Below are 27,270 nucleotides of genomic sequence, written 5' to 3'. Positions count from 1 at the left end.
TGAGTGCTGTCCCACTGAGGGCTGAGGTCAAACATCATTCCAGTCATTCCAAATGTGCTTGGCCACTGACACACATATATCCAGTAGTTTATTGAATAATAATAATAAAATACAATAAAATGAAAATCAAGAAACTGGTTTTGTCCCCATTTTATTGACATAAGATTTTACACATTTTGGACACAAAGACTTACCAACAAAGTATTTTTACCACATATGCAGCACAGTGGACAGGTAAAGAAGCAAAGGCAACCTGAATCCAACCTGACACCATACACACCAAGGCATTTAGGATCAGTATGCACTGTTAAATGAATGCAAAGTATAGTTTATCTGCCTCTGTAAGCACATTTAGTTGGCACATACTAATGAATCAATGACTGCACATTCTGGTTTAACACTTTCCTTCACGACTTCATATAAATGGCTCTTAAGACACCATGTAAAGTAAACAGTAAAGATTGTTACATTTTCTCAGTGTTACTCTTAAAAAAACATTTAAAATATCTTTACAAAGACACAACGTTTAAGAATATAACCTCACCAAAAGGACTAAGCGATGCTAGTTAAATACATTCCTTAAAGAAGCCCATCAGAAAATCCAACGTGCAAATTTTCACAACTTGACCATTCACAATCTAGTACTGACACCTACAACTTACAAGTAAATACATATTTCCGTATGAATTTTCTTTTTAATTACATAAATAATTTGATTATCAAATGTGTGTAAGAATCTACTTTGTAGATAAACAGAAAGTCCAACACTGCACAGTGTCAGTTTTGAATTGACAGCGGGCTTTGATCCAAGTCACTGCTGGGTGACCGGCTGTCTTAAGTTCAATGCAGGAATGTCATCAGTCTGCCCACATTCTATCCCTTCTGGAGAAGAAATTACTTCTAACTACATGAACATTCACATTACCAAAAGACACACAGCTTATGCTCTTCTTCTTCTTCTTCTTGGACAAACTGCCAGACAGCCTCAGCACCGATGGGTGTGGCCAGAAGAGATTATGATAAGTCAGAGTGGTACAGTCAATGGTACTAACTGGCTTAACAGACGCATTTAGTCAGTTTAGTCGGTGGCATAACTGGTATATTAAGCAAAACTAAAATACCAACATGTCCATTTAGTTAAGAGTTCCAACAGGCAACAGAAATAACAATCCTCAAAGGCTGTCTCAAAAATAAAAAGTGACAATAACATAACAGAACCATGGTGTATATATATCTATATATACGTATGTATATATATATATATATATATATATATATATATATATGTATGTAGATATATATATATATATATATCCATACATATGTATATATATACACACACACACACACACACACACATAGATATAGATATATATATAAATATATACAATTTAGCAGCTAATAGAATATTGCAAAACACATCAGCACAATATTTGTTTTCCCTCAATCATTGCTGTACAATACAGTACTGCAACAAGATAAGATCTAGAAAATGCGACATGTCTCTCAATCCCCAAAACTGATCAGCATCCATTGATCGCCACAAACGGAGCGGCAATGACCAAATCGTTAGCAAATACAGTATGAAACATGTACCGAGGATACAAACAGGATAGAACTACACAGTGCATCACAGCTACATCAGCACACAATGGAATAAAAAAATAATCACCCCCTGCAGTCATGCAGAGAGCGATGCTATAGGTTTGTTTTTGTTCTTCTTTTCATCTGGACATTTTTTTTTTGTTAAGAAATCATACTGAGATGACAGAACTTAGGACGCTGTCCAAGTGCCACATGTCTCTATTATGTGTGCTGTATGTATCCTGGGATGATAGTTGGCTTGTTTTTCCCATAGTGCAGTTGTACTGTGCTGTACACAGACTGGCCTGGTGGAGAGTGATTTCACTTCAGATACTGAACGGAGTTGGGACGGCACCCGTGTACTCACATAGGCACCCATATGCAGCCACATATATAGCCACTTTCCAAGGCAGCTGGCAGTGATGTCACATTGCTGTTATAGAAGCTACGTACACTACTGCTCAGTATTCCAGTGGATACACCAAACGGCACTGACACTGTGCCATGGTAGGTCCAGTTTGAGTACAGCACAGTACTGTATGCAGCCATGCTAGGCTCAATATGCATACTGCACAATGCCGGCAGACAGGACAGAGTCTGCAGCAGGTTCAGTACAGAGCACTGTCATTGTTGTAGGAGCTGGAGCTGGGGAAGGTGGGGCAGTGTTTATTCCATGGTAGGGAGCCAGAGTCAGCTGTGGGAAGGCTGAGGGTGCTGGCACTCTTTAGTTTGTTCTTCAGGCCCCAGTTGAGGAAGGATGACTTCTTGGATACTTTGCGGGACTTGGAGTTTTTGTCGTCATCGTCATAGGCCAGACAAATCATGGAGTAGGTCTTGGGCAGGTTCCCAGAGAAGGTGGCACTCTTGGTAGGCTGGACAGAGAGAGATCGACAGTGACATTTAGTCAAAGTGGTAGTAATTTTTCGTTGATTTAAAAATGCTCTCTGCATGGGTAATTCAAACTTTCAGTCAATATGTGCACTTATGTGAGAATTAATTCTCATAAGAATCCTTATTGACTGTTTTACCTAGAAAGGAAACAATACTTTTAAGAGGAATGCAAATCTCTTTTTAAGTATGAGCAGAAGAGGGCATGCTTTACCATTTGAGGATTGGTGTCCATCAAGCTGACCACCTGTATGTCAATCCCCTCTTCATCCACGTCCTTCAGTAGCCGCATCACTTCGCTCACACTAAACCATTTGCAGTCAGTGTCGCCCACAGCAATAATAAAGTCACCTTCTTTGAGCCCGTCAGCCTGAAAAAGATGTGAAAGAGCAGGCGTTATAAAGAAGTGGGTTAGTGGAACTATCTAACATGGAGTAATACCAACACTGAGGTTAAGTCTCGAGCAAAGATTACTTTGCGGCAGGAATGAATAATTAATCGCGATGCGTAGTGTGCTATCAGAGCACGCTATTTCATAGCTGTGGCAAATCATTCTTATCTTTTCTTAGCTATTTCTGTCCAATAACTCAACCGGTGTTGCCCAGAAGGGAGATCAACAACTCAAGAGACGCAGTGAGTTGTAAAATAAATCCAGTTGAATGCCGCATTAAAAGTTACAAAGAGCTTAACCTAGCTAGGCTTACGCAATACAACTAATCTGTTTCTCTGCAGAGCCTGCGGGGCGTAATAAGAGTCTGCTCATTGTCAGCACCTCTTAATGAGCTGTCAGAATGAAAAGGATAGTAGGGAGTAAATACTCTCAGATTCTTAATTAAATTAGAGGCCAGAGTGGATGAGGAAGGGAGGACGAGAGCCTCCAAACACAATCCCACTCATACAAACCACCATTTCATACAAAGTTCTCTGAACAAACAGGACTGTCATTTGAATGTACTACTATACATCTGTGTGTAAGGTGTAAAATCGCCTTAGAGTAGGTCCTTTATATCTGCTTTAGGCAATGGCCTTGCTTTACTGAGACCACCGTCTTGCCCCAGCATGTTCCTACAGCAGCCAAAATCATCCAGAGCGAGCATTTACCACTTTGAAGCAGAAGCTCACAACGCAAAGAATATATTTTCTGGTATGCGATGGCCATCTTAGTTTCCTGATTTGAGAAAGGGAGTGGTGAGCATGAAAGTATCACCATTAAATGTCACTAACTTTACACACTGGGACCTTGAGGCTATTAATTGTCTTTTGTAGAAACAAGACACTGTGCACGGAATTCATATAATAACCTTTTTATCTGACGGACCATACACATAGATTTTATTTAACTGACCAGAACATATATTACATTACAGAAAAAAATAAGAATCCTGGGCTTGATGGATGATCTGTCTCAAGATCATTTCAAGTTTCTGCAAGAGAGCATGAAGGCTATCTATTCGATAGAAAATTAATCTTCCTCTGGAATATAAGTTTACTCACAGCAGCTGGGCAGAGGGGGTCCAACGAAACCACCTGCACTGGTGAGTCTCCTTTCAGGGTGAATCCCAGGTCTCTGTCTTCAGGATGAAGTTGTATTGTCCGTGGAGCAGTCCACCGCTGCTTGGCTGAGAAGACTGACAAGGGACCCTGAGTGAAGACAGTTAGGCAACGCAGTGGTTAATGACAACTGTTTTTTTTTTTGAGACTTTGGTCTGTATACAGTGTGTGGCCTGCTACTACAGCTGCATATGTACAGTATATCTCATATATCAAACAGGCTTGTATACATCTCTGGGTTGCCAAGTTTCTATAATTACTCTGTTCTCTCAAGAAAAATCAGTGTTCCCCTTTTGCAAAAGCAAACATTCCTCAGTGTACTCTGTATAAACCGAGTGACTCATGAAAATATGCCCAACACTATACAAAGATCCAACCTTTTTGACATTTAACCCTGTAAAAAATGTAAAAAGTACTGATTGTGCTGGGTGAAAAGACAGCAGCTGTTCTAGATTGCTGGTTTATCCGAAAATGATATTTTAAAATGCTATTTGTACTTTTACCATGACATGAACTGAGCTGGCTGTTTAGTTACTAATCGATAACACTGACTAATCTGTAGTGGACACAAGCATGCTGTATGTTTATATTCAGTTTGCCAAAGCTGAACTGCATTCATGCAGTTATCTGCTGACAGAATCTATCCTCCGTTAGATCCTGTAAACATGTTTCATATCGATTTAACATAACAGCAAGATGAGGCCTGTCACTCCTGCCCCTTTAATTATCACCAGGGAAGTCGTATGGACACTGTGTTTATCTTTTCAGTCTCTCACTGATCTACAGACCACAAATGATTTCAGTCTTGCTGCTACGACTGGTAATAAAGAGCAAGGTGGAATTTTACAGGCAGCAATGAAAGAGGCAATAATTCAGAACTTGCGTACAGACTGTGGCCAGGAAACATGCTCTGACCTTTAAGCTCCTCACCATTTATCTGCTTGTTGGTTGTTATAGTCATTTTAAACTTGCTGTCAGAGGATGTGAACAAAATATTCCAGTGCCAGTGACCACTACCAAACCACCACCATGATGATAATAATTTGACCAGTAAAACAGTGAAACATCCTCATACAAACCCAAAAGGGACCAAACACCAATCTCAACTGAGCAAGGAACATGAGGGATTTATGAAGTGCTCTCGGGGGAAACTCACTATCTCAAATAACCAGTAGTGACTTAAGGACAGATAGCACCTGTATCCATGGTTAGTGTTAGTTAGGCATTTTTTTTCTTTGGGTTTTGAGTCCAAGAGACGTTGGAAACAAGCGAGGACCAAATGTGAAAAAAAGCTTCCCAGAATCTAACCCTTGGTTGGTTGTACTCAGAAATAACAAAATACTGTTTGGGTATTGTCAGTCATTTCACGTCACTTACTGAATAAACCAACCAGCAAGTACAAAAAATATAAGCAATGTGAGTGAAGAAGATTAGTAACCCACATACCAGCCTCTGGAAAAAGTCGGTGACTTTCACCTTTGTGGTTGCGGGAACTTCCAGCTCTGCTTTGTGCTCTGTTTTAGCTGTGGAAAGAAAGGGTGATAAAACAATGTTTAAGGTCACAACCACATTATGACTGTTGCCCATAAAGAGGCGGGCAATGTAAATATTACATTATTTGTTCCTGGGAATAAATGTCACTGATCAGATCTGTGTCCTAAGTGATACTATTCAAACATTGTTCCATTTAATGTTAGCATAATTTATTAGGTGTTTGTTGTGGTGAAACTATGGTTACGGGTCAGCTGTTGCCTCAGTGACACTCAAAGTGGCCCACATCACCTTAATCTTTCTAATCCTATCTCAGCTTCTCGTGTTCACTTCGACAACATATTTTCACTGACAGTAGTGCTGCCCTCTGTGGGAAATCACTTGAATCACTCACAGATTATGTCCGGTGCCTCCATGTAGTCAGTGAATTCTTCCTGATTCTCATTTTCACTGTACTTGTTGAGTGTGCGCTGGTGGCTGGCTTTTAAAATTTCCTCCAGGATCTCCAGCTTGTTCAGGTGGTGGCACAAACCGTAAATCCTCAGTGCCTCCTCATGACCCAGGATGGCCCGTCGGATGTGTGCTTTACCTGGGGAGAGGGACAAAGAAGAGATGAGCACACGAATGACAATAATTAAATCAAGAGTTTATCACTCAAAACATGTATGTCTACACACATAATATGAGTTCTTGCACTCTTACCAATTCTGTTTCGTTCTTCTCTGTCCTTCAGGATGTCCAGAGGAGAGCATCCCTCAGGAAGGCGATCATACACCTGAGACAAGGTCTTTTCCTGCTGGTCCTCATCATCACTGGGACCCACTGGGCACACAGACAAGAATGGGATTCATCACCAATAATGTTTTATTTTGATTTTGATTTTACTGGAAAGGAATATTCTCACACAAACGATGAATCTGTGCTGTCCTCTGCCAAACAAGGATATACGGCATTACATACTTGTATGCGTTTAAACATATGCGCCTTTGTTTGTAGGTAAATGTATAAGACTTAATCACCAACTGCAAACTAACAAAAGAAATTGTCTACAGTGTATCATTAAATACGTTCATGTATACCATTAAACTCACTTTAATTGTACCCATTACAAAGACACTGAAACTGATTGTATTGCGTTCCTTTAAACTGGTTCCTCACCTTTACATCCTGGTTCATTACATATAATTGGTAAATCTAAAGTACCAGAGCTTTCTAGAGGCCTGACATGTCTGTTTCACAGAGAACAATATGAATCATCTATTCAATCCCTGTTTGTGACTAACCCATTTACTAAAGCAGCCTTCATTTTGTCCCGATTTTTGGGTTCAGTCCGCTTTTACAGTCCTGTGGTAATTGCGCTATTCTCATTCACACAGGAATCTGTTAATGAGCTGGAAAAACTCAAAGCTGCGCTGCTCTTTTGTTCCCCTATTCAGTCCTGTCCCATTCATAACACGGGGTAAATCTATGGCCTTCCACTGTAAAAGCTTCTTGTGATCGGCTATGTGCTGTTAGTTTTCCAATTAATCTTTAACGTATTTAATCTTAAGAAAGATAAAAAACGAGATCCCAACAGCAGTGCAAAATGTTGATGCATAAGGAGGTGAGAATAATGACTACAGTAGTCATTTAGAATTAAACCAATATGATGAAGAATTAGCAACTAGTATCACCAAAGTTGCTACTGAAGGGTTTGTGCATCCTTCCCTTCCTCTCTCACTCAGTCACTGGTTCTCACACTGGTTCAGCATTACGATACATCGTGACTATAATCCTCCAGCAGCCTACAACACTTCCACTTCACTACCTCAAAGTGTCTCTTTTTCCCTTCAATCTCTCTTGCTGTCTGTCTTTGACCAGCGTTCCTGGAAGCCCGGAGCCTCTCTTTACCATGGGCTGTGTTTCTGTAAATAGCTGTTATGTAATAGCCTTGTGGCTGGCTGTGGCTCAGACCAACCATCTGACACGACCAAGACTGTGGCCTAAACAGCACTTTAAGGGAAGTATCAGGTTTTTAAAATCAGGCAGCTATTGTCGATAAAAATGAGGGTAAGATGGAGGCCAATTAAAGTCACTGGACTATCTGTCAACCCACATTTTCTCTTACCCGTGGAGAAGAGGGACCACATTTTTTTGTTGTGTTGACTTTGCATTACATTTACAACTACTTTGTGTTATAGTTAGTGCAGGGAGAGCACAACTCTTCAAAAATAACATACAATGCACTGCACTGTGTGCTGCACAGGATATGCAAATCCCTGCATTTCCCTGAAATAAAAACAGTGTCCTCTTATGCAAAAAACATACCGGGCAACGTCAGCTGTTACTATCTTTGAACTTATAACCAACAAGTTATGTTACTTTGTAATTTCACCTGCAAATTCTGAATGACCTTAAACCTATCCATAAAATGTTCCTTACACTGGTGGTCGAGCAGAGCTGAGCCTACAAAGAAGTGCGCCATGGAGCGGTAGTGGTTGGTTTTGACTTGTGACATGGTGGACCAGAAGAACGGGACATTGTCTTTGATTGGCGTCTGGATCATGGACTGATGGACTTGGTCGTAGGTTTCCGAGACCTGGCAGAAAAAGCAGGAAGAAGTTAGTGAGCGGACAAGAAAATCACTGGTAGAAGTACAGAATCTGACTGTGGGGACATTTCACGTCACGTTTAACACATGACAGACCAAACTAATAATTGTGACAGCTAATGCCAGTCAGCTACCATTAAAAGAGACACATAATGTATGGCTCAAATAACTTCCAAGTCCAGGGAGTCCTTTCACAGCTCATAAGAGAAATGCCAGACCAGCATTAATCCTGGTCTTATCTCTTGTCTTGTCTTAAACCTTTTTAGCCAAAGAATGAGCTTTCCTTGGAAGTAAATCTGGAGAGTCGCCTTCAACTGGACACTTTGACCTACTTAATGCCCCGACTACACTGCTACTCCCTGTGTCTGTTGGTGTGTTTAAGTGACCTCATAATAACAACGTATACATTACGTATAGATAACAGCCTGAGCTTAAAGCTTTCAGAAAACGTTCAATTTAGCAGGTCATAACAGAGGCATCAAAGACATTTAACATCATTCTCTGCTCAACACATTAGTTACCTGTATGTTTACATAGCAGAGATTTTCTTATTCACACAATATACTGTATGTATTAGAAAACAGTGGCTGAGAACATGTCAAAAATAATGACAACTGTGAAGTAAATAATTATGGAGTAAAGACTGCTCTCTAGTCTTTTGTTTAGGAATTTAAGTGTGTCTAAAAACATGGCTTAATGACAACTGTGAGTAATCGCATTTGTCAGTAAAGAGGGGAGGACCATAGCTAAACTTTAACTAAAGTCGTTAAACTGTGTCACTAAAATGTCACTTCTCTAATTGTATACCAGAGCATTTAATTTACCTTTGCAGCCTCCTGAGCCATCTTCATCAGGGAGTAGAACTGGTTGCGGATCCCTGGCAATGCAGTCTTTTCAAACAGGCACTCCTGAGCCTGAGCCAGCATCATCCGAATCAGCATACTGAGCATGGCTGGACTCATGTCGTAGCTGGGGGTGTGTGTGAACGTCTCCTTCAGGTGGTGTAGGGTCCCTGGAGAAGAATGACTCATCAGTGCAACTCAAACCAAAACTACCCCCACTTAATGATTATTTACTTTTGTCAACATAGACCTTTTCAGTATTCAAATTTCTGTTATTTCCTCTACATCACAACAATCCAAACATAGAATCCAAGCAGATTTACATCCTTTCTAATCAAAACAACTCTAGTTTGTCTTATGTGATGTGGGGGAGCTGAATCAGGAAAATGGAAAAAGTATAAATAAAGAACACAGATGAATTAAAAAAGTTAATTCTATCTGTCGGCTCATCTGCTCCTCTGCTGATGTTTTGAGTAAAGGGAGAAAAGCCTAATGCAATGAGATCAATGTGAGTGGGTTTCTTTACAATTTAGCCAAGACACAAACCTTCTTAAATTGGTTTTTCATGTTCAATGGGAGCAATAAGAACATCTACATTCCAACTGAGAGCAACTCCCTCTTATTTTACAGATTAAAAACCTGGCAGCTGACGAGTTGAAGACAACTTAATAACAGAGTACTGCCTCACTAGTCTTCATCTATCAGGCCAGCCCCTCCCATCCTCTGAACCTGCATTTTGTCCTTAGCTAAAGGGCACTGCGGCAGCCCTTTGGCAGCAAGCATCTCTGAGTCTCACCTACTGCAGCTATGAAGACAATGCTCTTCATCCCATGTCCCTCAAATCAAGGCCTGTTCACAGTCTTCAAAGCAACACAACCAAAGTCTGAGACTATCCAGAGCTGTAATTATACAGCAATACTCCTCACACTGCCAAGTCATAGTTCTACCAAAGCTTGTCTGAGCCTCCTCAAACCTCTGAGGGTTGGGGAAGCGGTTCATGTGAATGGTACTTTCTGGAGCTCGGCCACAAGACATGAAGCCAAAGAGGAATCAACTGTATCTTTATCTGTCATGCAGAGGAGGCAGAGGGTGGAAGCTGACAATACATTTTGAAACTAAGGCTGTGTGTGCACTTGTGCTCTTTCACAGAACAGTGTGTGCCATGATGTTAATCTAATCAGGGAAATTAATCGCTTTGGCCTTGATAAATCAGATGTGGCTATGTTAATCTGGTTTACAAGTTAAATATTTAAAAAACACAACTTTTAAAATGACACGCCCCAAACATTATTTGTCTTTATTTGTTCTTCTGTACAGAATCATTTGAGGTAGTCCCATTACTACTCTTGTTTCACCCATATTACATGGGAACAGAAACCGTGTGTTAAAGATGTTAAAGATAAAAAAAAGACATTGCTGAATGTTTGAAATTACATTATAAATCCTCTCTCGGCTGGTAAGAGATGAAAATAATATTCAGCCTGCATTCAGCATATCTCTTCCTACCTGCAGCTTTCTGAAAAGAAGAGATGGCCTCCTCCAGACCGACAATTGTCTGCCGATCACTACGAGTGCCAATCTGAGAGTAGAGGGCAGCCATGTTGAAAAGCACGCTGGCCTTCTCCAGGGACAGGTTCTGTTGGCACACTGGCACTCCAGTGAAAGAGTCGTACCTGAGGGAAACATGAGGGAGCTGTCACCTACTCGTCAAAATGCCCCACACAAAGAGTAAGTCCGGTAAAGGCTAACATGAGTAATACAGTCATAGAATAATATTATATGATAAAATGATATTTGGAGGACAGAAGCTCAGTGTCTGCAGTAACGCGGTCACTGCACCGGTCTGTTGTCTGCTGAGCCTCAGGGCAAAGCTCTCAATTCACCCGCCTGTCTACTTTCTGAACCTCACCTATGGTCATGAGCTGTGGCTAATGATTGAAGGAACGAGACTGCGGATACAAGTGGCGGAAATGGGTTTTCTTTGCAGGGTGGCTGGGCTAAGCCTAAGATAGGGCGAGGAGCTCAGACATCTGGTAGGAGCTCAAAGTAGAGCCGCTACTCCTCCATATTGAGAGGAGCCAGCTGAGGTGGTTTGGGCATTTGGCCAGGAAGCCTCCCTAGACGCCTCCCCGGGGAGGTGTTCCAGGCATGTCCATCTGGAAGGAGACCCCAGGGCAGACCCAGGACTTGCTGGAGACATTACATATCTCAGCTGGCATGGGAACACCTTGGGGTCAATCCAGAAGAGCTGGTGGAAGTGGGCTGGGGAGAGGAGTGCAGTGTCTGGGCACTTCTGAGAATGCTGCCCCCGCAACTCGAACACAGATAAGCGGAAGACGATGAAATGAGATGATATTTGGAGTTAAAAATATGTTTTGCAGGAAATTAACAAGATCCAAGGATTAGAAAAATCCTGGTGTGGTGACTCATGGCAGCTATATAAAAGACCAGGACAGATGAAAACCACTGGGAGAGGTAAAAATACTGAAATACATTTTAATTATTGTTAAGCCAATAAGTATTGTTTTTAAATTATTATTATGATGATGATTATTAATGTTACATAATGTTATATACTGTATAGTACCAGGTGAAGAAGATGCCAGCCTGGTGATTAGGGGAGAAGAATCTGGTCTCTATCAGAGGAAGATGACTGTAGTATTTTGCTAACAGCTCCACTCCGGCGTCACTTCGAGTGGGCGTTCGGCAAGCCTAGGACATGAAAGGAAACAGATCTGAATACATTCCTCAATAATACAAATTAAGTCAAAATAAGTCCCAAAAACAATGTCAATAACCTTTAAATAAAACAAAGACAGGTGGCAATAAAACTAGAGCCTAAATCTAAGTACTTCAGAAATGAAAATACACTTTTATCTGCAGGGTGAATCGTAGAAATAGAACCTCCATAAAATACACTTGGAGAGCTGATCATCATCTCAGGCAGTGATATGAAAATAGTACCTGTCGCAGGTCCATCAGGTCGGCAATCTCATCATTAAAACTGTTGCCATCTTCACTGTAGTGCTCCAAGATAAAGTCCTGTCAAAAACAAACCCAATATTAAATGCAGGCATGGAGGAGCAAAAGGGAGCTGCCTGGCACGTCTACACCATGTTATTTCTGTACTGCTCACAGAACCAAGCAGGCTCGTGAGAATCCTTATTCTGACATAGCAAGCCTGAGGTGAGATCATCAATAAACCTCTCACATGGGCTGACAACATGAAATATGAAATGTTTACCAGTCTAAAAAAACTTTTTTTGGCTAATAGGAAGCAGTTTCTTAAAGACATTTTATCACTGTTCCTGAATAAATACAGAACATAAGTTCATTCAATGTTTCACAAATTTACATCAAAGTGAAAAAAAATGTGTCTCGTTCATCAACGATAGTTGTTTCTTGTGTACCTTGAACAGAGTAGAGAAGTCCACTTCTTTTGTCTCCTTCAGACCCAGAGCAATGAGCGGGATGTTAGCAGTTTCCCTGCACACAAAACAGAAAGACAATAAGTCATGACCACTGCATGTCAGATCCCCCCAGCCCTAATGTAAACTATGAAAATATTGTTTGCTCAAAGACATGTTGGTATGGACGACAATAACCCCGTAAACACACAAAAGGATAACGCACTGATCCACCACTTGTCTACAGATGCATTAAAAGCTTAAGTGTGAAGCAAAGAAGGCACTTGGGCGTGGCACACCTTTGACCATAAACCAGGTCTTTTTAAGGATATCAGGCTGACAGCAGTCAGATTAATTCATAATAAGGTTACTTGGATCAGCCTGATCACACCAGCACCAGCTCCACAGCCTGAGAAAGTTTACATTTCCTTTTAAGTGTCGTTTCATAGACGTGGGTATGGATTAGGCAGATGGTGCACAGCACACACGGCAGGATTTAAAGGTGAAAGAGGCCCTCCGACATCTCCTTATATCGTAAAGCTGCACAGAGTCATTTAAAACAAGTGTTTACCCCCTATTATTTTAACTTTAACTAACAGTAAACTGAATCTGACATTAAAACAGCAGGTTAACCACCGATTCTGATCGGTACAGCAGGGACTAAACCTTTCCTGCAGCAGTTACCTGGAGGTCCTTGCTGCTAACAGATGGAAAACAGGTTCAGCTTGTTATCAGAGCTGAGGAAACACAAAGTGACAGATACCTGCTGCTGATCAGAGTGAGGCTGTAAAAAAAACAAGACCCCCTGCCCCCACTGAAAGAAGAATAATGAGGTTCAACAGTGGCAGAATCTTCTGTTTAAACACAAAGCGATCTCATCGCAAAACTATTATAACCATGAGACCTTCCATCGAAGTGATTGGCGATGCATCACAGACTTTTCACTGTACAAGACGTCCACAACAGCGGGTTCAGAAAGCAAGGACTAACACTCATTCATCACATGATGATAAGGCAGCATTCCTCTAGCAAACTGGCTCTGTGAATCACAGAAACCCTCATTCATCAGAAACATCGACAGAGCCTGCAGGGTAGTCCATTACTGCTTGTAGATGAGATCACTAGACTTTTCACTGGCTTGACAGCGGGCGAGACGTGTGTGTGTCTGTGTGTGTGTGAGTGAGTGTGGGTCTGAGGCAGGTGGGGTGAAGAGGGGGTGTATCCTTGCAAAAAGCAAGAAGGTCACTCCCCCTCAATCACAGTTAAAGTGCCAATGTACAAGACATGGAAGAGATAAGGAAGCTGCCTTTTCTCACAATTTACAGTCAGAACACAGCACAACTCCTACCTTCATTTTAAAATCTTAGAATAAACATGTTGCACACAATAGGACATGGAAAATAGCCCGACTGAAACCATCCAATGGGCTCCGTATCAGCTTATTTATAGAATTAACAAGGCAATTCTTTAAATGTTTAGAATGATAAAAAAAAGAGATTTACCTTCAAAAGTCAAAGTATTTCTTAATTCAAGTCTTATATATTCTATTGTATTTGTAAAATGTTTCAGAACCCTTATTTAGAAAGTATTTAGTAATCATTACCAATATCGGCACCACCCCCAAAAAATCCTCATCTGTTGGGCTCGACTGCTCTCTTGTCACACAAAATACAAAAAGTTAAAGAGTTGTTTCCTTCTTCATAGAATTCTTACAATTAAAATGTGCGAAATCACAGTGTAGTGAAACAAAGGCTGCGGCTTTGATCACATAAAAGTACAAAACAGTCTTTCCGTTCTCATGTAACAAAAGTTGATGCAGCTGCCTGCAGCGCTGACATCTTTATCTGACCGTCTTCACGTGTGTCAGCACTTTAACTATGCTGTGTCAGAAAGTTCAGACCAAGAACATTACAACAAGGCACAGAACAAACATTATCTAATACAAAAATGACAGAACTCTAAAGAATCACCATAACGTTCAAGATATTGCTTCTGTGTTTGTTTTCATGTTTGATAAAAAAAAAAGACAATGTTTGTTCTGTTGTTGGTTCAAGGAGGTGACCGACGTCATGTACAACACGTGAATTACACCAGTCACGAAAAGTACACTGTATGTGAGTCCTCTGATGCATTACCTCATGCCCAAGCCAGCCTAATCTGGTCTGAGTGAGAAATAACCAGGGAAGGACACTATTTAGAGAACGATGGACCGAGTGGGAAAAGCCTAGAAAAGTGAGAGGAGGTTTTTGTCTCTGTACCCAAGACTGGGTTTATGTTTCATGCTGAGAAGAGGAGGAGGAGGACGAAGAGGCTATCTCTCCATTGTGACTGCACAGTGTCATGTGACAGAGTCACCTGCTAAGAAATGAAATAGACAGGCTTTCTCAACATATCTGACACTCACACATGCATGTAATCTGTCCACCCGCATGGGAAGTGTTTTGTACACCTGGCAGTGTGAAGATGACGACATGACACGAATAGTGCACGTGTTGAATTTTCTTTTAAAACAGACACAATGGTGGAAAGCTGATTGTGGCCTGCCTAATGTCTGTGTGTGGAGCAGTGAGCAGGTGCTCGGTCTAAGAGCTTGACAACAAGGCTAATGGGAGGCTGAATGTTCCCACACTTGAATCAGGTTTTTTCCCATGTGACGGAAAACACTTGTGCCTGGAGATTGTACAGAGAAGGAGCCGCTTGATTTTGAGGATGTTGCTATCATTTTATTCATAAACGTTCATTACGTAACATATTCAATGTTTCTTTAAATAAGCCCAGACCTTCACAGAAGTCATAACAGGAAAGTAAATGTCTGGCATGCAGTATTCCTGGGGATTCACCTTCTTACCAATTTAAGCAAGATGTCATGGTTGCCTGCAACCCTGTAGGAAGGAAACTAGAAACTCCTTACAGCACTGAGACATTAGAATCCAAGCACAGTAATATGGTCTGTTTGTAGCACCAGTGGGAGTTAATATTTTGCGGGTTTTATAAGGTCTTTTATAAGGTCATCTGCAGACTTGCATCAGAACAGAAAAGAAAACCCTAATCAGGTCTGTAACTCATTAATAAAAAAAATACATCCTAATGTTGCTGTTAGAGCACAGCAGCCTGAATGCACTTTGTGAACCATGTAAGATTTCTGTCAATGACACTCAGAGCCGTTACCATAGTAGCCAGCACACAACATCCCTCTCAAACCAACACCATCTGCCTCCCTGCCTCATCATGTCATTGCTCTGTTGCTTTTTGTTGTCATAGGTAACACTACATTTGTGTGTTGGAGTTGGTGTATGTAAGCATATTAGAGCCTGCGTTATCTGCGTCACACATGTATTTGTGCCTACAGTTCATGGACTCCACATGCTTGAGGTGTGTGTATATGTATTGGTGTGAAGTGTTCTTCACAGTGAAAACATCCTGGAGTCAGAAATGCTTCAAATGAAGAGCATTCATTTCATTTCAGTAAAGCAGACTTTCATTTTACACGTACGAAAAGAGACAGTGAGTTCACACTGAATATATCTATATATCTAAATATCTAAAAGGTGTGACCGGGCCACATTTGTGACAAAGCATGCAGTTCAACCCATTTGGTTATTTTGACAGCGGAAGTGTGTTAGAAGTTAACCACACCACAGACAAATGCCAATCCTCAAACAACATCTTTCACCATTGTTATCTTTATCTCAATTTCCCTATTGCAGTCATCAAGTCCTTTATGTTTTTTTTCAACAGGGGACTCATGACATGCCCACACACACACGCCCAGAAAACTTTGGGTTGCTGATAAAGAAAGAAAACACCTATCACAGACATCCTCGCACGCAATCATCAGGCTGACAAGGAAGAACCCGGTAACAGATGCTCGTCTTAGCTTTCATTCAAATTCAGCATCTGGGTTTGTTGTTGCTCTTGTCAATATGCAGCCGATCCAGTTTGACAACAACAAACTCTCACAGTTCGTGTCTGTGCGATTCTGCATGTCCCTCTCATTCCCTACAATGCTCTTTTCTCTTGCATCTCTGTCATCAGGCTTACCGTCAGAGCCTTCAGTCTCTCTCTGGTTGGCTGCCAAATAACACAATGTGTGAGTGTCTGTGTTTTCCTCTTTTATTCTAGCAGCAGTCTGAGGCACAGAGCTATTTACACACCCAGATATCTTTAGCCAGTACTCACTGATTCAACTTTGTAAAAGTGACAACACTCGATCACTGGAAGAAAAACCTGCAGGTCGCCACATTCTAATATATAGATGTTTATAATCAATGTTTATAATTTGTTTACAGTAGAAAAAATGTCTTTCCTTAATTCAAGTTCTATACATTCGGTTGAATTTGTGTTTTTATTTATAGTAATAGCCTTGTTTACATTTCATAATATTTGTCAATTCTTCACTCAACCAATATCAGCACTGGCTCCCAAAAATGCTCATTGGTTGGACTCTACCCTACTTCTCTCATCTTTTTCACTGGTGAAATGAATTTCAAACCAATAAGGCAACGCATTTGGTGTGTTATCACGTATTTTTTTGATGTCAACTTACAATTAGTCGACATCTCGTACTGGCAGAGAAGAATATGGGCAGCGGAGTCCGTGGTAGACCCAGAAGAAACAGGCATGCTTGTACTTACTGGGTGTTCTGGTAGACCTCCACTGAGCTGTTCAGTGCTTCCAGCTGTCCCGTCAGCAGTTGCAGGTTGGCGTTCACATAGCTCAACTCCAACATAACCATCTCTTTAACCTTGTTGTTAGACGAGGCCCTGCGCATAGGACAGAATGGTGAGGGAGAGAAAACAAAGAGAGAAAAAGGTCAAACAATGTTTCACTTAAAGAGACGGTAGAGGAAAATAAAATTAAATCTGCCTTCAGGCTTCCCTGCATCTGATTGTTAAAACAAACAGGTCTCCCCTGGTTATTCCGGAACCACAGGCCTGTGTCACTGTGACCCGCTGAGCTCACTCGCTATTAAATCGCTATTTAATTATTTTTTAATCCACCATTACATGACAAATCCGATGTGATCACACTGTGTAGCAGGCAACATTAAACAAAAGAGGGCCAAAGTGTCAGAAGTCCACTAGTTACGTATTTATGCCCATGTTTAATTAACAATTTAGGGAATTTATTTTTTTCATGAAAGAGTTCATCAACACTGTTTATAGCAAAATTTGTGACAAGTATGTGAGTGTGTACCTGTAAAGGGGTTAGTATTCACTCCACAGCAGAGATAAAACTGAGGATGAAAGAATGAGGCCAAACCTAATTTCTGAGGAACTGGTTAAGTGTAAGGCTAAGATTTGAATTATGGTTAGGTTGAAGTTCTGGTTAATGCTTTGTTTGTGATGTCCAGATGAATGAAAATCAATGCAGTGCCCTAACGAAGAATAACTGCGCATACCTGTGTGTGTGTGTGTGTGTTTGTGTCAGTGTGTGCACACAGGGCACACAAGTTGCTGAATCCTTTGTAAAGCTGAATTGATTAGACTGTGATTTATGATGCATTGTTGACGAAAGCACAACCTGCAATTCACACGTATCCATGGCGACCCAAAAGAACACAAACGTTAACGGTGGTCACACAGCATCCTTATCTGTGTCTGACAGTGAGTCCTAACTCATTATTATGTGTCAGGTCACACATGCACCTGCCTCAAACCTGTCAGCCAACAGATGTTTCACTGTTGTCAATCACAGTCTGTCTCTCTGTCACCTGACCTCTCTCTCCCTGTATTTACAGAGGATGTTTGTTTACATGAAAGGCGAGACGTGAAGAAGCACCAGCAGTCTTCAGCTGCAGGTTACAGGACAGAAAAAAAGGTTTTATTTAACAGAGCTACTTGGACTTTGATAAAATTAGTACTTTCATCACACACTCGATGTTCATTCATGACAAAGTCAAACATGCACACACCACACGATTTGAAAATAACAACATATCACGCACTACAAGAAAGTATTATGATTCTGGCTTCATTCATGTTACCTCTTTATCCCATGAGGATAAAGAAAGTTGTACATCCTCTCCTAATGTTTGGGGTGAAAACACTTTCAAATTCAAACCAAGCTAAAGTTGCGACTCCATTGAAGTGCATGAAGTGCATGAAGTGCTTTAAGAGGCTGGCCTATAATGTCTGGACCAGTGGCATGTGACTGTGACTCCTACACATCAACAAGCAGAGCTGCAGACCAAAGTGAACCAGTGGACTGAAACATGTCCATGAAACATGAGCCCAAATTCCAGAAATACAATGTACATGACCTGCAAACAAGTGCCACTGTTCCAGAACTGACCAATATTATGTGAGAAGAGAAGAGAAGAGAAGAGAAGAGAAGAGAAGAGAAGAGAAGAGAAGAGAAGAGAAGAGAAGAGAAGAGAAGAGAAGAGAACTGGTCGGACCAGACTGACTCCACCTGTTGCTGATAGAGAGAGGAATGCACAGCATGGGAGAAGAAATACAGACACATACACATTTGTTTTACAATCCTTAATCCCTTACCTCTCACCCTGATGTTAACCATCACAACATACCTATCCCCAAAACCAATAATAACCCCTCACACCAAAGGTTGGTTGGAGCAAAAGATGACATTTGCTTTGGACATGAATGCAGACTGACAATCTAGGAGGATGGTGAAGAAGGTGAAGTAGGGACAAAACACAGATGAGAGATCACCTGTAGAAGTGCAAGTCAAACTTCACATGATTTAGGGCGTTAAAATGAAGCTTCGAGCATACCTGAAAGTCAGAGATGAAGTCTGGACTGCAGCTGGGCTGGGGCACACACACACACACACACACACAGGTTCCCGCAGCTATCCTGACATGCACTGACTTCCATTCATCTTCACAGCCTAAACAAAGCCCTTATCTATAACCTTAACTATACAGTAAGTAGTAATATCTAATGCTAACCCTAACCTAATTACAGTTCAGATCTTAGCCCTAAACTTAAAACAGTTCCTCAAAAATGAGGTTCTGTCCTATTTGGACCAGGTTTTGGTTTTCCATGAGGACTGATGGTCATGGCAAGGTCAGTGTTCACACCAGAATCTAAACAAATGCAAGTACACACACACACAATCTCAACGAAAACCTTAACAGAAATGATCCACAAACCTGTGTGTAAGTTTATTTAGACAGGAAGCTCTATCCTGACAGCTTTCACTGAAATGCATCGTGTAACATGGTCATATGTAAATCAAAACATTACATGTGCAGCTAAAAAGACTAGAATTTTGAATTTCTGTTGATACTATGAGAGACAGAGCTCTATTTTAGAGCAGATTTTTGAGGTAGTTGTTTCCCCACATATTTTCCCCTGGACCTCCTCTAGGCAAAAACAATAAAAGGCCATAAAATCAGATGACATATGCTTCTCCTGCCCTCTATTTTTATCTCACCAGGCAGCTCGTAACTGACAGACCTATTTTGTGCGTGTGGCAGGTTCTGGAGGTGGTGCTGTTTAGAGGAGTGCTCATTATATATCATTATATATCATTATATATAAGAGATAAATCTTAAATTCCTCAGTCTCTGAGCTAGACATCGGCAGAGGGATTTTTATTTGTAGAAGGTGTCTTTTGGTTTCAATTTCCAAGAGGTTATCAAAGGTCGCAGAGCAGAGCTATAATCAGTCAGAGCAACAGAAACGTGTGACAGTGAGGAGCCCCAGAAAAATGTAAACAGACCACAGTGCAAAGCAGCAGCTTTTCTCTTGCTTTAGAGAAAATATGCCATCCACAAAATTCAAACGGTGGATAATTCAACAGACCTTTGAGCGGCAGCCATCTCGAGCAATTGTTAATAAAAAATGTTTTATTGCCGCGAACAATGGGCTCTTCTCTGTCAATAGTCATACAGTATTTGCTTAAAATGTTTCACCTCTCATCCAAGAGGAGTGATTTCTTTTGGATAAAACATAACCCATTTTAATAAATGGTTGCGACCGGTCAAGTTCAGGACAGGTGGTGTTAAGTGGAAGGAATGGGGGGGGGGGGGGGGGGGGCAGTTTAAAAGTGAACAAACATGAGCACACTGATTGGTCTGGTTTTCAGGCTTTTCATGTCCAGAGTCACTTATCAACGATTATGTCTCAGCTAATCGGATTACAGCTACAGTTGCTGTTGCCAGAGTTATTAAAGTGGATAAATTATTTACACTATTACACTAATGCAGTCTCGTCACATGTTGAGAGGAAAACTGAGGGCCATGGTAGCATGAAAAGCATAAAGGAAATATTAAAAATTCTAAAAATTTATTCAGTCGAGGGTGGCACATACACAGAATGGCTTAATCGCTTGTATCTGGTGTTACTGTCATCCTGTGCAGTTCCACAACCATACATGATGACAGTTCAGGCCCCTAACACTCAACATTCAACAGGAAAAAACACTGCATGACTTAACGAGGAGACAATAATGGGGAGAAAATGCTTGTGAAAGTCCACTCAAGACTAACAAGAAAAACAAAGCAAAGGGGAAAGAGTCAAAGACAAAGTGAACACACAATGTTAATGGTCAAGTGCAGGGAAAGGTTTGTTAAACATTGACACTATGCAAACATTCATTCATCACTTTTTGGCTCTGGACGGCCGGGCTGAGGTTCAGGAATAGTGTGGAGCAAAAATATTACAAAATGTATATTAAAAGCCTTCTTTCTTTTACATGTGGCTCTGTAAATCACTATGTATATGTATTATTTTAAAGACACAATAATTAAATGAAGGTTTTCAGCTCAGACTATACTTTTCTAAAGCTGCAGTACGTAACTTCTGGAGATTTTTGGTGTTGTTGACAAGTGTTTATATTTAAAAGTTTCACACTAGGGTTTTAACTAAATACATGCAAACAGGATATGTATACAGAATCACTGTTGGGACATAAAATATGTTTATGTTTGAGGTTTGTAATCCATGACTGAAACTAGTGCTAGAAGAGAAGAAACCAAGAAACAGTCTTAACTGAATATAGAGCACGAGGGTGCACTCCTCATATTTCTCTGTTGCATTATTCTGCTGGGAAGTCTGATCTCAAGTTCAGCCATTTAATCCTACCTGAACTGGTATTCCCAAAGGAAGAAATATTTCTGCATTCATTCTCAGACTCAGATACAGACACATGACTACAGGACAAATCTCAAAAAAAAAAGACTGGAGAACAATGAATGAATGAACTCACAAAAACGACTACAAAACGCCTGTCTTTTTTTCCCCTCAAGTTTCTTCTTGGTCACACATGACAGCAGCTCTATGGCGACATGACATTCCTCCATCAGTTGTTTTAAGTCTCACCAAGGATTCACAAATAAAAAACACAACAATGACTTAAGTGAAGACAGACTCGACCCAATACCAACCGCCCAGCACACACATACACACAAATATGAATGAACAATGTGAGCAGAGAGATATAAAAGTGCATATCTCGGCATATGTGCACTTTGAATTGAGGTAAACCACATTGTTCTATGTCTGCTTCTGTTCAAGAACACTCTTTCCGCTTGCAAACAGACGCTCACATGCACTGTATGGCATCAGTTTTGTTCTTACTTCAGCAGGTTCTCAGCTCCGGCCCTCATCCTCATCTCTTTGATGATCTGCTGGTTCAGACTGGCTCGCTTGTTCTGCAGTTTGCTTCGGCCACTCTGGGCAAATGGGTTACAACCCTGAGAAGAGAAGATAGAGGGAGAGTCACATCAGCAGACAATAATGGAGAAGGTGGGGGGAAAAAAAACAAGCTCATGCAGTACTGAAGATTTAGTTGTAAAATGCTTTTACATCTCCATCGTGTTATTCAAACAGTGTTGCTGGCAGCAAGTGGTACTTTGACCTACTTATTCTTTTGTTCTTAAACTTTCAAACTAATGTGCCAATGCACTATTACGCAGCATATTATTACAGTCTTTTTAGACTTGATCTCTTCACTCTAAATAACAGTAAGGTGAGTGTGTGGTTGGTGCTTAACTGAAACACTTTTACTGTACTTGCATCTAGCGTGCCTGTGTGCATAAAATGAATGTAACTTCCTCTCTGTGGGTGGCTGCACTGTGCCTTCATCTCTAAGTATCCCGTCCCCAGAGTCAACAGGCTGTCAGTCATAGCACAGCAGCGCAGATCCACTGACCTAAGACATTCATGGTGACTGACTAACAGCAGCACAACAGAGGTGCGGTCTGCACTGTACTTCTGTGATGCACACAGGCCTGTCAGGCAGTAAAACCAGTTTGTTCACTGTTTCCAACACGAAACACCAATTATCAGATCCAGTGTGATGTCTGCAGGACAATGAGATCAGTTTCTGCTTCAAACCTTAAGATAAAGGCAGGAGTGAACCGATTTGCCAGCTGTACATTAGCATCAGCCGATATTACCTTTGTTGACTATCATTGGAAAATAAGATGGTACTCACCAAAACAGCCACTAATGTTAATCTTCTAATTGAATAAGTTGTTAAACGAAATGACAGACTGTGATTATTAACAGGCTCTGTGATGCTGTAAAGGTATAAAGGGCTGAAAGACGATTTCAAATAAACATTTTCTTTGTGTTCCTGCCACAAAAGAACAACAGAAATTAAACAAACAAAGCATCAGTATCGGTATCTGCCGATACTGATGACCACAAGTCTGACACTTCCTCAGAGTTAGGATGTGTCAAACCTGTGTCACTTCTTAATGGGCCACATGCTCTCCTGTTCCACAAAAAGTGTGTTATGTTAATTTGTTGTTTTGACAATTTCAGTCTCAATGACCTAAATGAGGCTGGTTTTGCTGAGAGGAGACGTAAACACCACGGTGACGAGGGCGTCATTACCAAGGCAGACTAAATTAATAGAGGTCTTTTTTTGTGCACACTTTTCAATTTCCTTCCTGTGCTTTGGTTGCTATGGTGCTAATGGCACTGTTTAAAGTGTATGGGTCACAGTTACATGTCACCTGACATCAACACACACCTCACTTCTGCTGAGACGAGGCTATGATCCCTCACTGACCTCCCACATATACAGTCGATACCACAGGGAACCAGACTGTTTGGCTTTATTTAGTTTTTGCATTTTAGCTCAGGGCTCAGCACATAATAAAACTGATAAATAAAACAAGAGTCACAGATGAGAGAGCATATTCTCTCTATAACCACTTGGCTGTTCTTGTACAAACACTTCAGTGACCTGAGGTGGTAATGATTAACCATTAATACAAACAAACCACAAAAATTACATAACCAAACTCCGCCAACACAATTGGACATAGCAAAAGCTATTATTGGAATGGCGGCAGGGTGAGGTCATTGACAGATAACAGCAGAGGGTGTGTCTTCACGTGACTCGTTAAGTCGAAAAAAGGGCGTATGTGCAGTATCTGTGCGTTAGAGAACAAGGGAGTGGCTGCTGGTTGATAATTATTTCATCTAGTCTGAGCATTTACATTTTGATAATCTCAAATATCAAAACCAATTATTCTTCCTTAGGACTAAGTTCAAAACACAGATAAATGCTCAGTATCTGTAACACTACCCAATGGTGACGTAAACAAGCTGAAATCATGGCTAAATCCATGTTTTCTACCAAAAAAAAAAAACTATGCCTCCAGACAAATGTTTCAGCTGTTTCAGCCTGAAGTTTCCTGCATCCATACTAACACAACTGAAAATGTATATCACCTGCTTATACATGTACACTGGACATGTGTCTGCTGTTGTAAACAGAACAGTGAAATGAGTGTTTACTTTTCACAGCTGATGTTCAAATTGCGATAAGAATCAGTCACGAAGCAAATGCCGGTAACTGTGTCACAGATTTCCATGGTCTCCGTTTCTTCCTGTTCAGACTTAGAGTGAACTGGAGTTTTCCAACTACAACAGAGCCACCAGCAGCTTTTTCAAACGTTTGAGTTTTAGGGAGTGTGGACGGCAGATGTACGGAGCAGCCCGTGTGTTGGACTTCACGAGTTATCGCCTATTTCAGAGGCGACTATTTGGCAAAATGCTCAGAAGGGAATCTGCATCATTCAGTCTTAACAGAGACAAAAGTATTTTCAGTGAGCTACTGTGTCAGAGACAATATGTGATCACAGCTGCAGCTCTCATTTGCCTATTTCCAATACAAACCCTGGTGAGGGAATCACAAGAGTCTCCAAGTTGAGGGAGCTCGTCTGGTTTGTGAACCAGGACACATGTTGTCAATTTGTGTCTGTGGTCTGGCTTAAGAACGGCCTCGGGCCAGATGCTACGTCAATGCTCTCACTGGCCGAGGAGGATAAAGAGAAGAAACATGCAAATTCGGCTTTTTGCCGTGCCATGTTTCCATCCCCAAGTCGTCCAGTCGGACTTCTGCCAACTGCAGGAGTAACAGTGGATGGCTGGGATGGAAGCCCTGAACCACAACAGCTCCCTCGGGCATCGGTCGAACCCAATGAGGCCTTGTAACTCATTAAACTCATTTTCACCCAAGAGAGAGTGGCACATAAAATGGCAGCTCAGATCATCTTGGCTCCACTTAGTTAAAATTTGACCAAAAAGTTTCCAAATTGCAAATCCCTTTACCATGACACAATGAGAAAGTAGAACTTTGTGGTTTGAGTGAATGTGAAAATATACTGAGACAGGCTCCTGCAATTAAAGTAAAAGACTCCTGATCTGAGAAATGCAGAGGGGAAAGGAAATGAAGAGAACGTAAAAGTGACGATAAAATGAGACCCCACAACTTACACCAATGAAGGTTAGAGTTTGTGGTTTAGGCATTAGCCTCTCTAGTCTCCCACTATACAGTCCCAGACCCTGCATCCAGCTGACCTTTTTATAGACACAGGAAGTGCAGCACAGAGCTTAAATCCAGACAGCGTTCAGAGGGGGATTCGGGGGGATTGAAAGACACAAAGGCCCTGTTCAGATGTCCACCTAAACAAGCTTGTCTATAAAAACACTCCAGTTGAGGACACCGTTACAAATGTGGCCGAATGAGACATGCATGGACCACTGCATGGCAGACAGGGAAGACGGTGCTCAGTGAAAACATGTTAAATAATCACTCAATCGCTGCCAAGAGATTTTCTCATGCCCTCAAACAAGAAACAACACCCTGCTTGCTACAGTTTCAAAAAAAACACAGAACTGGTTAGGGAGGTTTTGCTGCAGGTTCCTTAAGCAATGAATGGGGATTATTCTTCCTGATGACAGTCACTCTGTAATGACAGCATCTTATTTGCATGACGAAAAGGTTTCATCTCCAACACAAGTAAGAATGGACCTCTTATCGGAGAAACCGGCTGCTTACATTTGCATCTCATCTTCTTTGGATGATGCCATTATCCAGATAATGTCCAAAGTGTCCAACTCTTAGAGCAAGAATGTCTGTTTTACAATAATCTACAGATTTTTCCAGATTACAAGTGAAAAGAAAGACACAATGCATGTGTGATCGGTGTGACCTTTGGGTAGGAGGTTGAGAAAAGGTTAATTATGGGATGCTTGGTCATGGCCCTTTCAGTCACACTATCAGTAAGTGCAGGAGATATGCCTATTCTTGGAGTAACACACACACATCTGAAACTGACAGTGGTGTGGTTGTGACACATCAGGAGCGTCAGTGTTAGTGACACCCTGGTATTTACACATTTTGTCTGTGGTGTTTTATATACCTTTGATTTTAAATTTAGTTCATTTTCATGTTGGGAGTTCCATATTTTTTAGATGAAAGTATCTTCTTTAAACAAGTTATTGCTTATTTACCTACATCTGTTAAAATATGTGGTCATTCCTGCTCGATTGGTTCTCCAATGCTGTCATCATTTAAAAGTCATTCAGGGGGGTTCAGGTTACAAAATGTTCTCCTTATGGTTTCATTCTGTATTTCTTTTCTTTTTTTTTAATCTGTAAAGCACTTTGTGTTTAAATTTAAAAATAATATTAAATAAAATCATTTTAATTACTACAGTTTCAGTTGATGTACAGCTGGAAGCTGTGAACATGGGCAGTCTGTAGAAGAAAAAATATATATGGCTATATTTAAGCATAAAAAGATGGAATGCCAACGTGAAAATTAACTCTTAAATTTAAAGAATTTAAGTTAAAAAAGTGAATAATAAAATATAGGCGACTACTTTCTAGAGGATACAATTAACAAAGCTATGTATAAATATAAACATATAAAATAATAAATAAATAGTTGTGCTCTTTGATGAATTCTCCGATGGTAAAAACATGAAACGTTTAATTGCAGCAAACACTAAACTAGTAAACCAAGAAGCTAAAGACATTGTTAGTTGTTTTTTTCCACCCTTTTATTAAGAAGCGTAAAAACATTATCAAGTGTCGTCATCATCTCCTAGCTGTCACAGCACACTTGGGACAGACGAGAAACAAACCTGACCTTTCTGAAGTAGCTGCCGTCTCCTCCACCGTCTTGGATTCCGTTCGGTAAAAGTGTGTCCGTCATCTTCAAGACTCAAAGTCTGACGAAAAACAAGTGAAGCGTTGATTTAAAACAAACCAAAATAAAGAAGAATCTAGTTTAAACCAGAGTTCGGCTGCTCCACAGGTGACTGTCGTGTGTGCTGCTCTCACAGCTGCGTGTCTGCTCTGACTGCTCCGTGCACTGACTCTGCTCAACGCCACACTGACTCCGCCCACTCACGAGAAAACAGCTCACTTGGGCTTTTTAACTTTTTAACATTTGATCGCCAAGTTTGACGAACTGGAATTACACTTTTGACTCGTAATTGGATTCTGACCGTTTTAGTTTTAGATATCTGTGACGTCATTCTTACCAGTCAAAACTACAGTTTCAGGTATCTGCAATTCAGTTTCCACCAGTCAAAATGACGTCACCGATATCCGTAATTCAGTATGTCAAAATCACGTCAGAGACGTCTGTAATTCAGATTTTATGACGTCCCAGCTATCCCTAATTCAGTTTGTCA

The 27,270-nt window shown here is 40.8% G+C and overlaps 1 protein-coding gene across 2 annotated transcripts; it reads right to left on the bottom strand.

Annotated features, from left to right (window-relative positions):
* Positions 1–135: 135 nt before the first annotated feature.
* On the bottom strand, positions 136–26,932 carry rhpn2 (rhophilin, Rho GTPase binding protein 2). Of its 2 annotated transcripts, none has more exons than XM_058628869.1 (15): positions 26,721–26,932; positions 21,905–22,020; positions 16,988–17,116; positions 12,357–12,432; positions 11,911–11,988; positions 11,534–11,658; positions 10,453–10,619; positions 8,929–9,116; positions 7,936–8,092; positions 6,217–6,336; positions 5,909–6,103; positions 5,470–5,546; positions 3,967–4,113; positions 2,687–2,842; positions 136–2,456 (listed from the first exon to the last, which is right to left on the bottom strand). In XM_058628869.1, the coding sequence occupies exons 1-15, from the start codon at positions 26,784–26,786 to the stop codon at positions 2,193–2,195; spliced, it is 2,061 nt and encodes a 686-aa protein (XP_058484852.1). In that variant the 5' UTR covers positions 26,787–26,932; the 3' UTR covers positions 136–2,192. The 2 variants fall into 2 exon arrangements, with proteins under 2 accessions (XP_058484852.1, XP_058484853.1); XM_058628870.1 differs by having other exon boundaries at positions 5,500–5,546.
* Between the last annotated feature and the right edge of the window lie 338 nt (positions 26,933–27,270).

This window comes from Solea solea, chromosome 5, assembly GCF_958295425.1.
Source record: "Solea solea chromosome 5, fSolSol10.1, whole genome shotgun sequence".
NCBI lineage: Eukaryota > Metazoa > Chordata > Actinopteri > Pleuronectiformes > Soleidae > Solea > Solea solea.
This window is presented reverse-complemented; position numbering and strand designations above follow the sequence as displayed.

What these genes read in the sequence shown, in the direction of transcription:
- rhpn2 (XM_058628869.1), bottom strand. Translation starts at nt 26,786, where the DNA reads ATGACGGACACACTTTTACCGAACGGAATCCAAGACGGTGGAGGAGAC. An exon ending in CCGACTTTTTCCAGAGGCTG is followed by an intron (nt 4,114 to 5,469) that starts GTATGTGGGTTA and finishes GTCTTCACTCAG; the next exon opens with GGTCCCTTGTCAGTCTTCTC. An exon ending in ACCCCCTCTGCCCAGCTGCT is followed by an intron (nt 2,843 to 3,966) that starts GTGAGTAAACTT and finishes CATCTTTTTCAG; the next exon opens with GCTGACGGGCTCAAAGAAGG.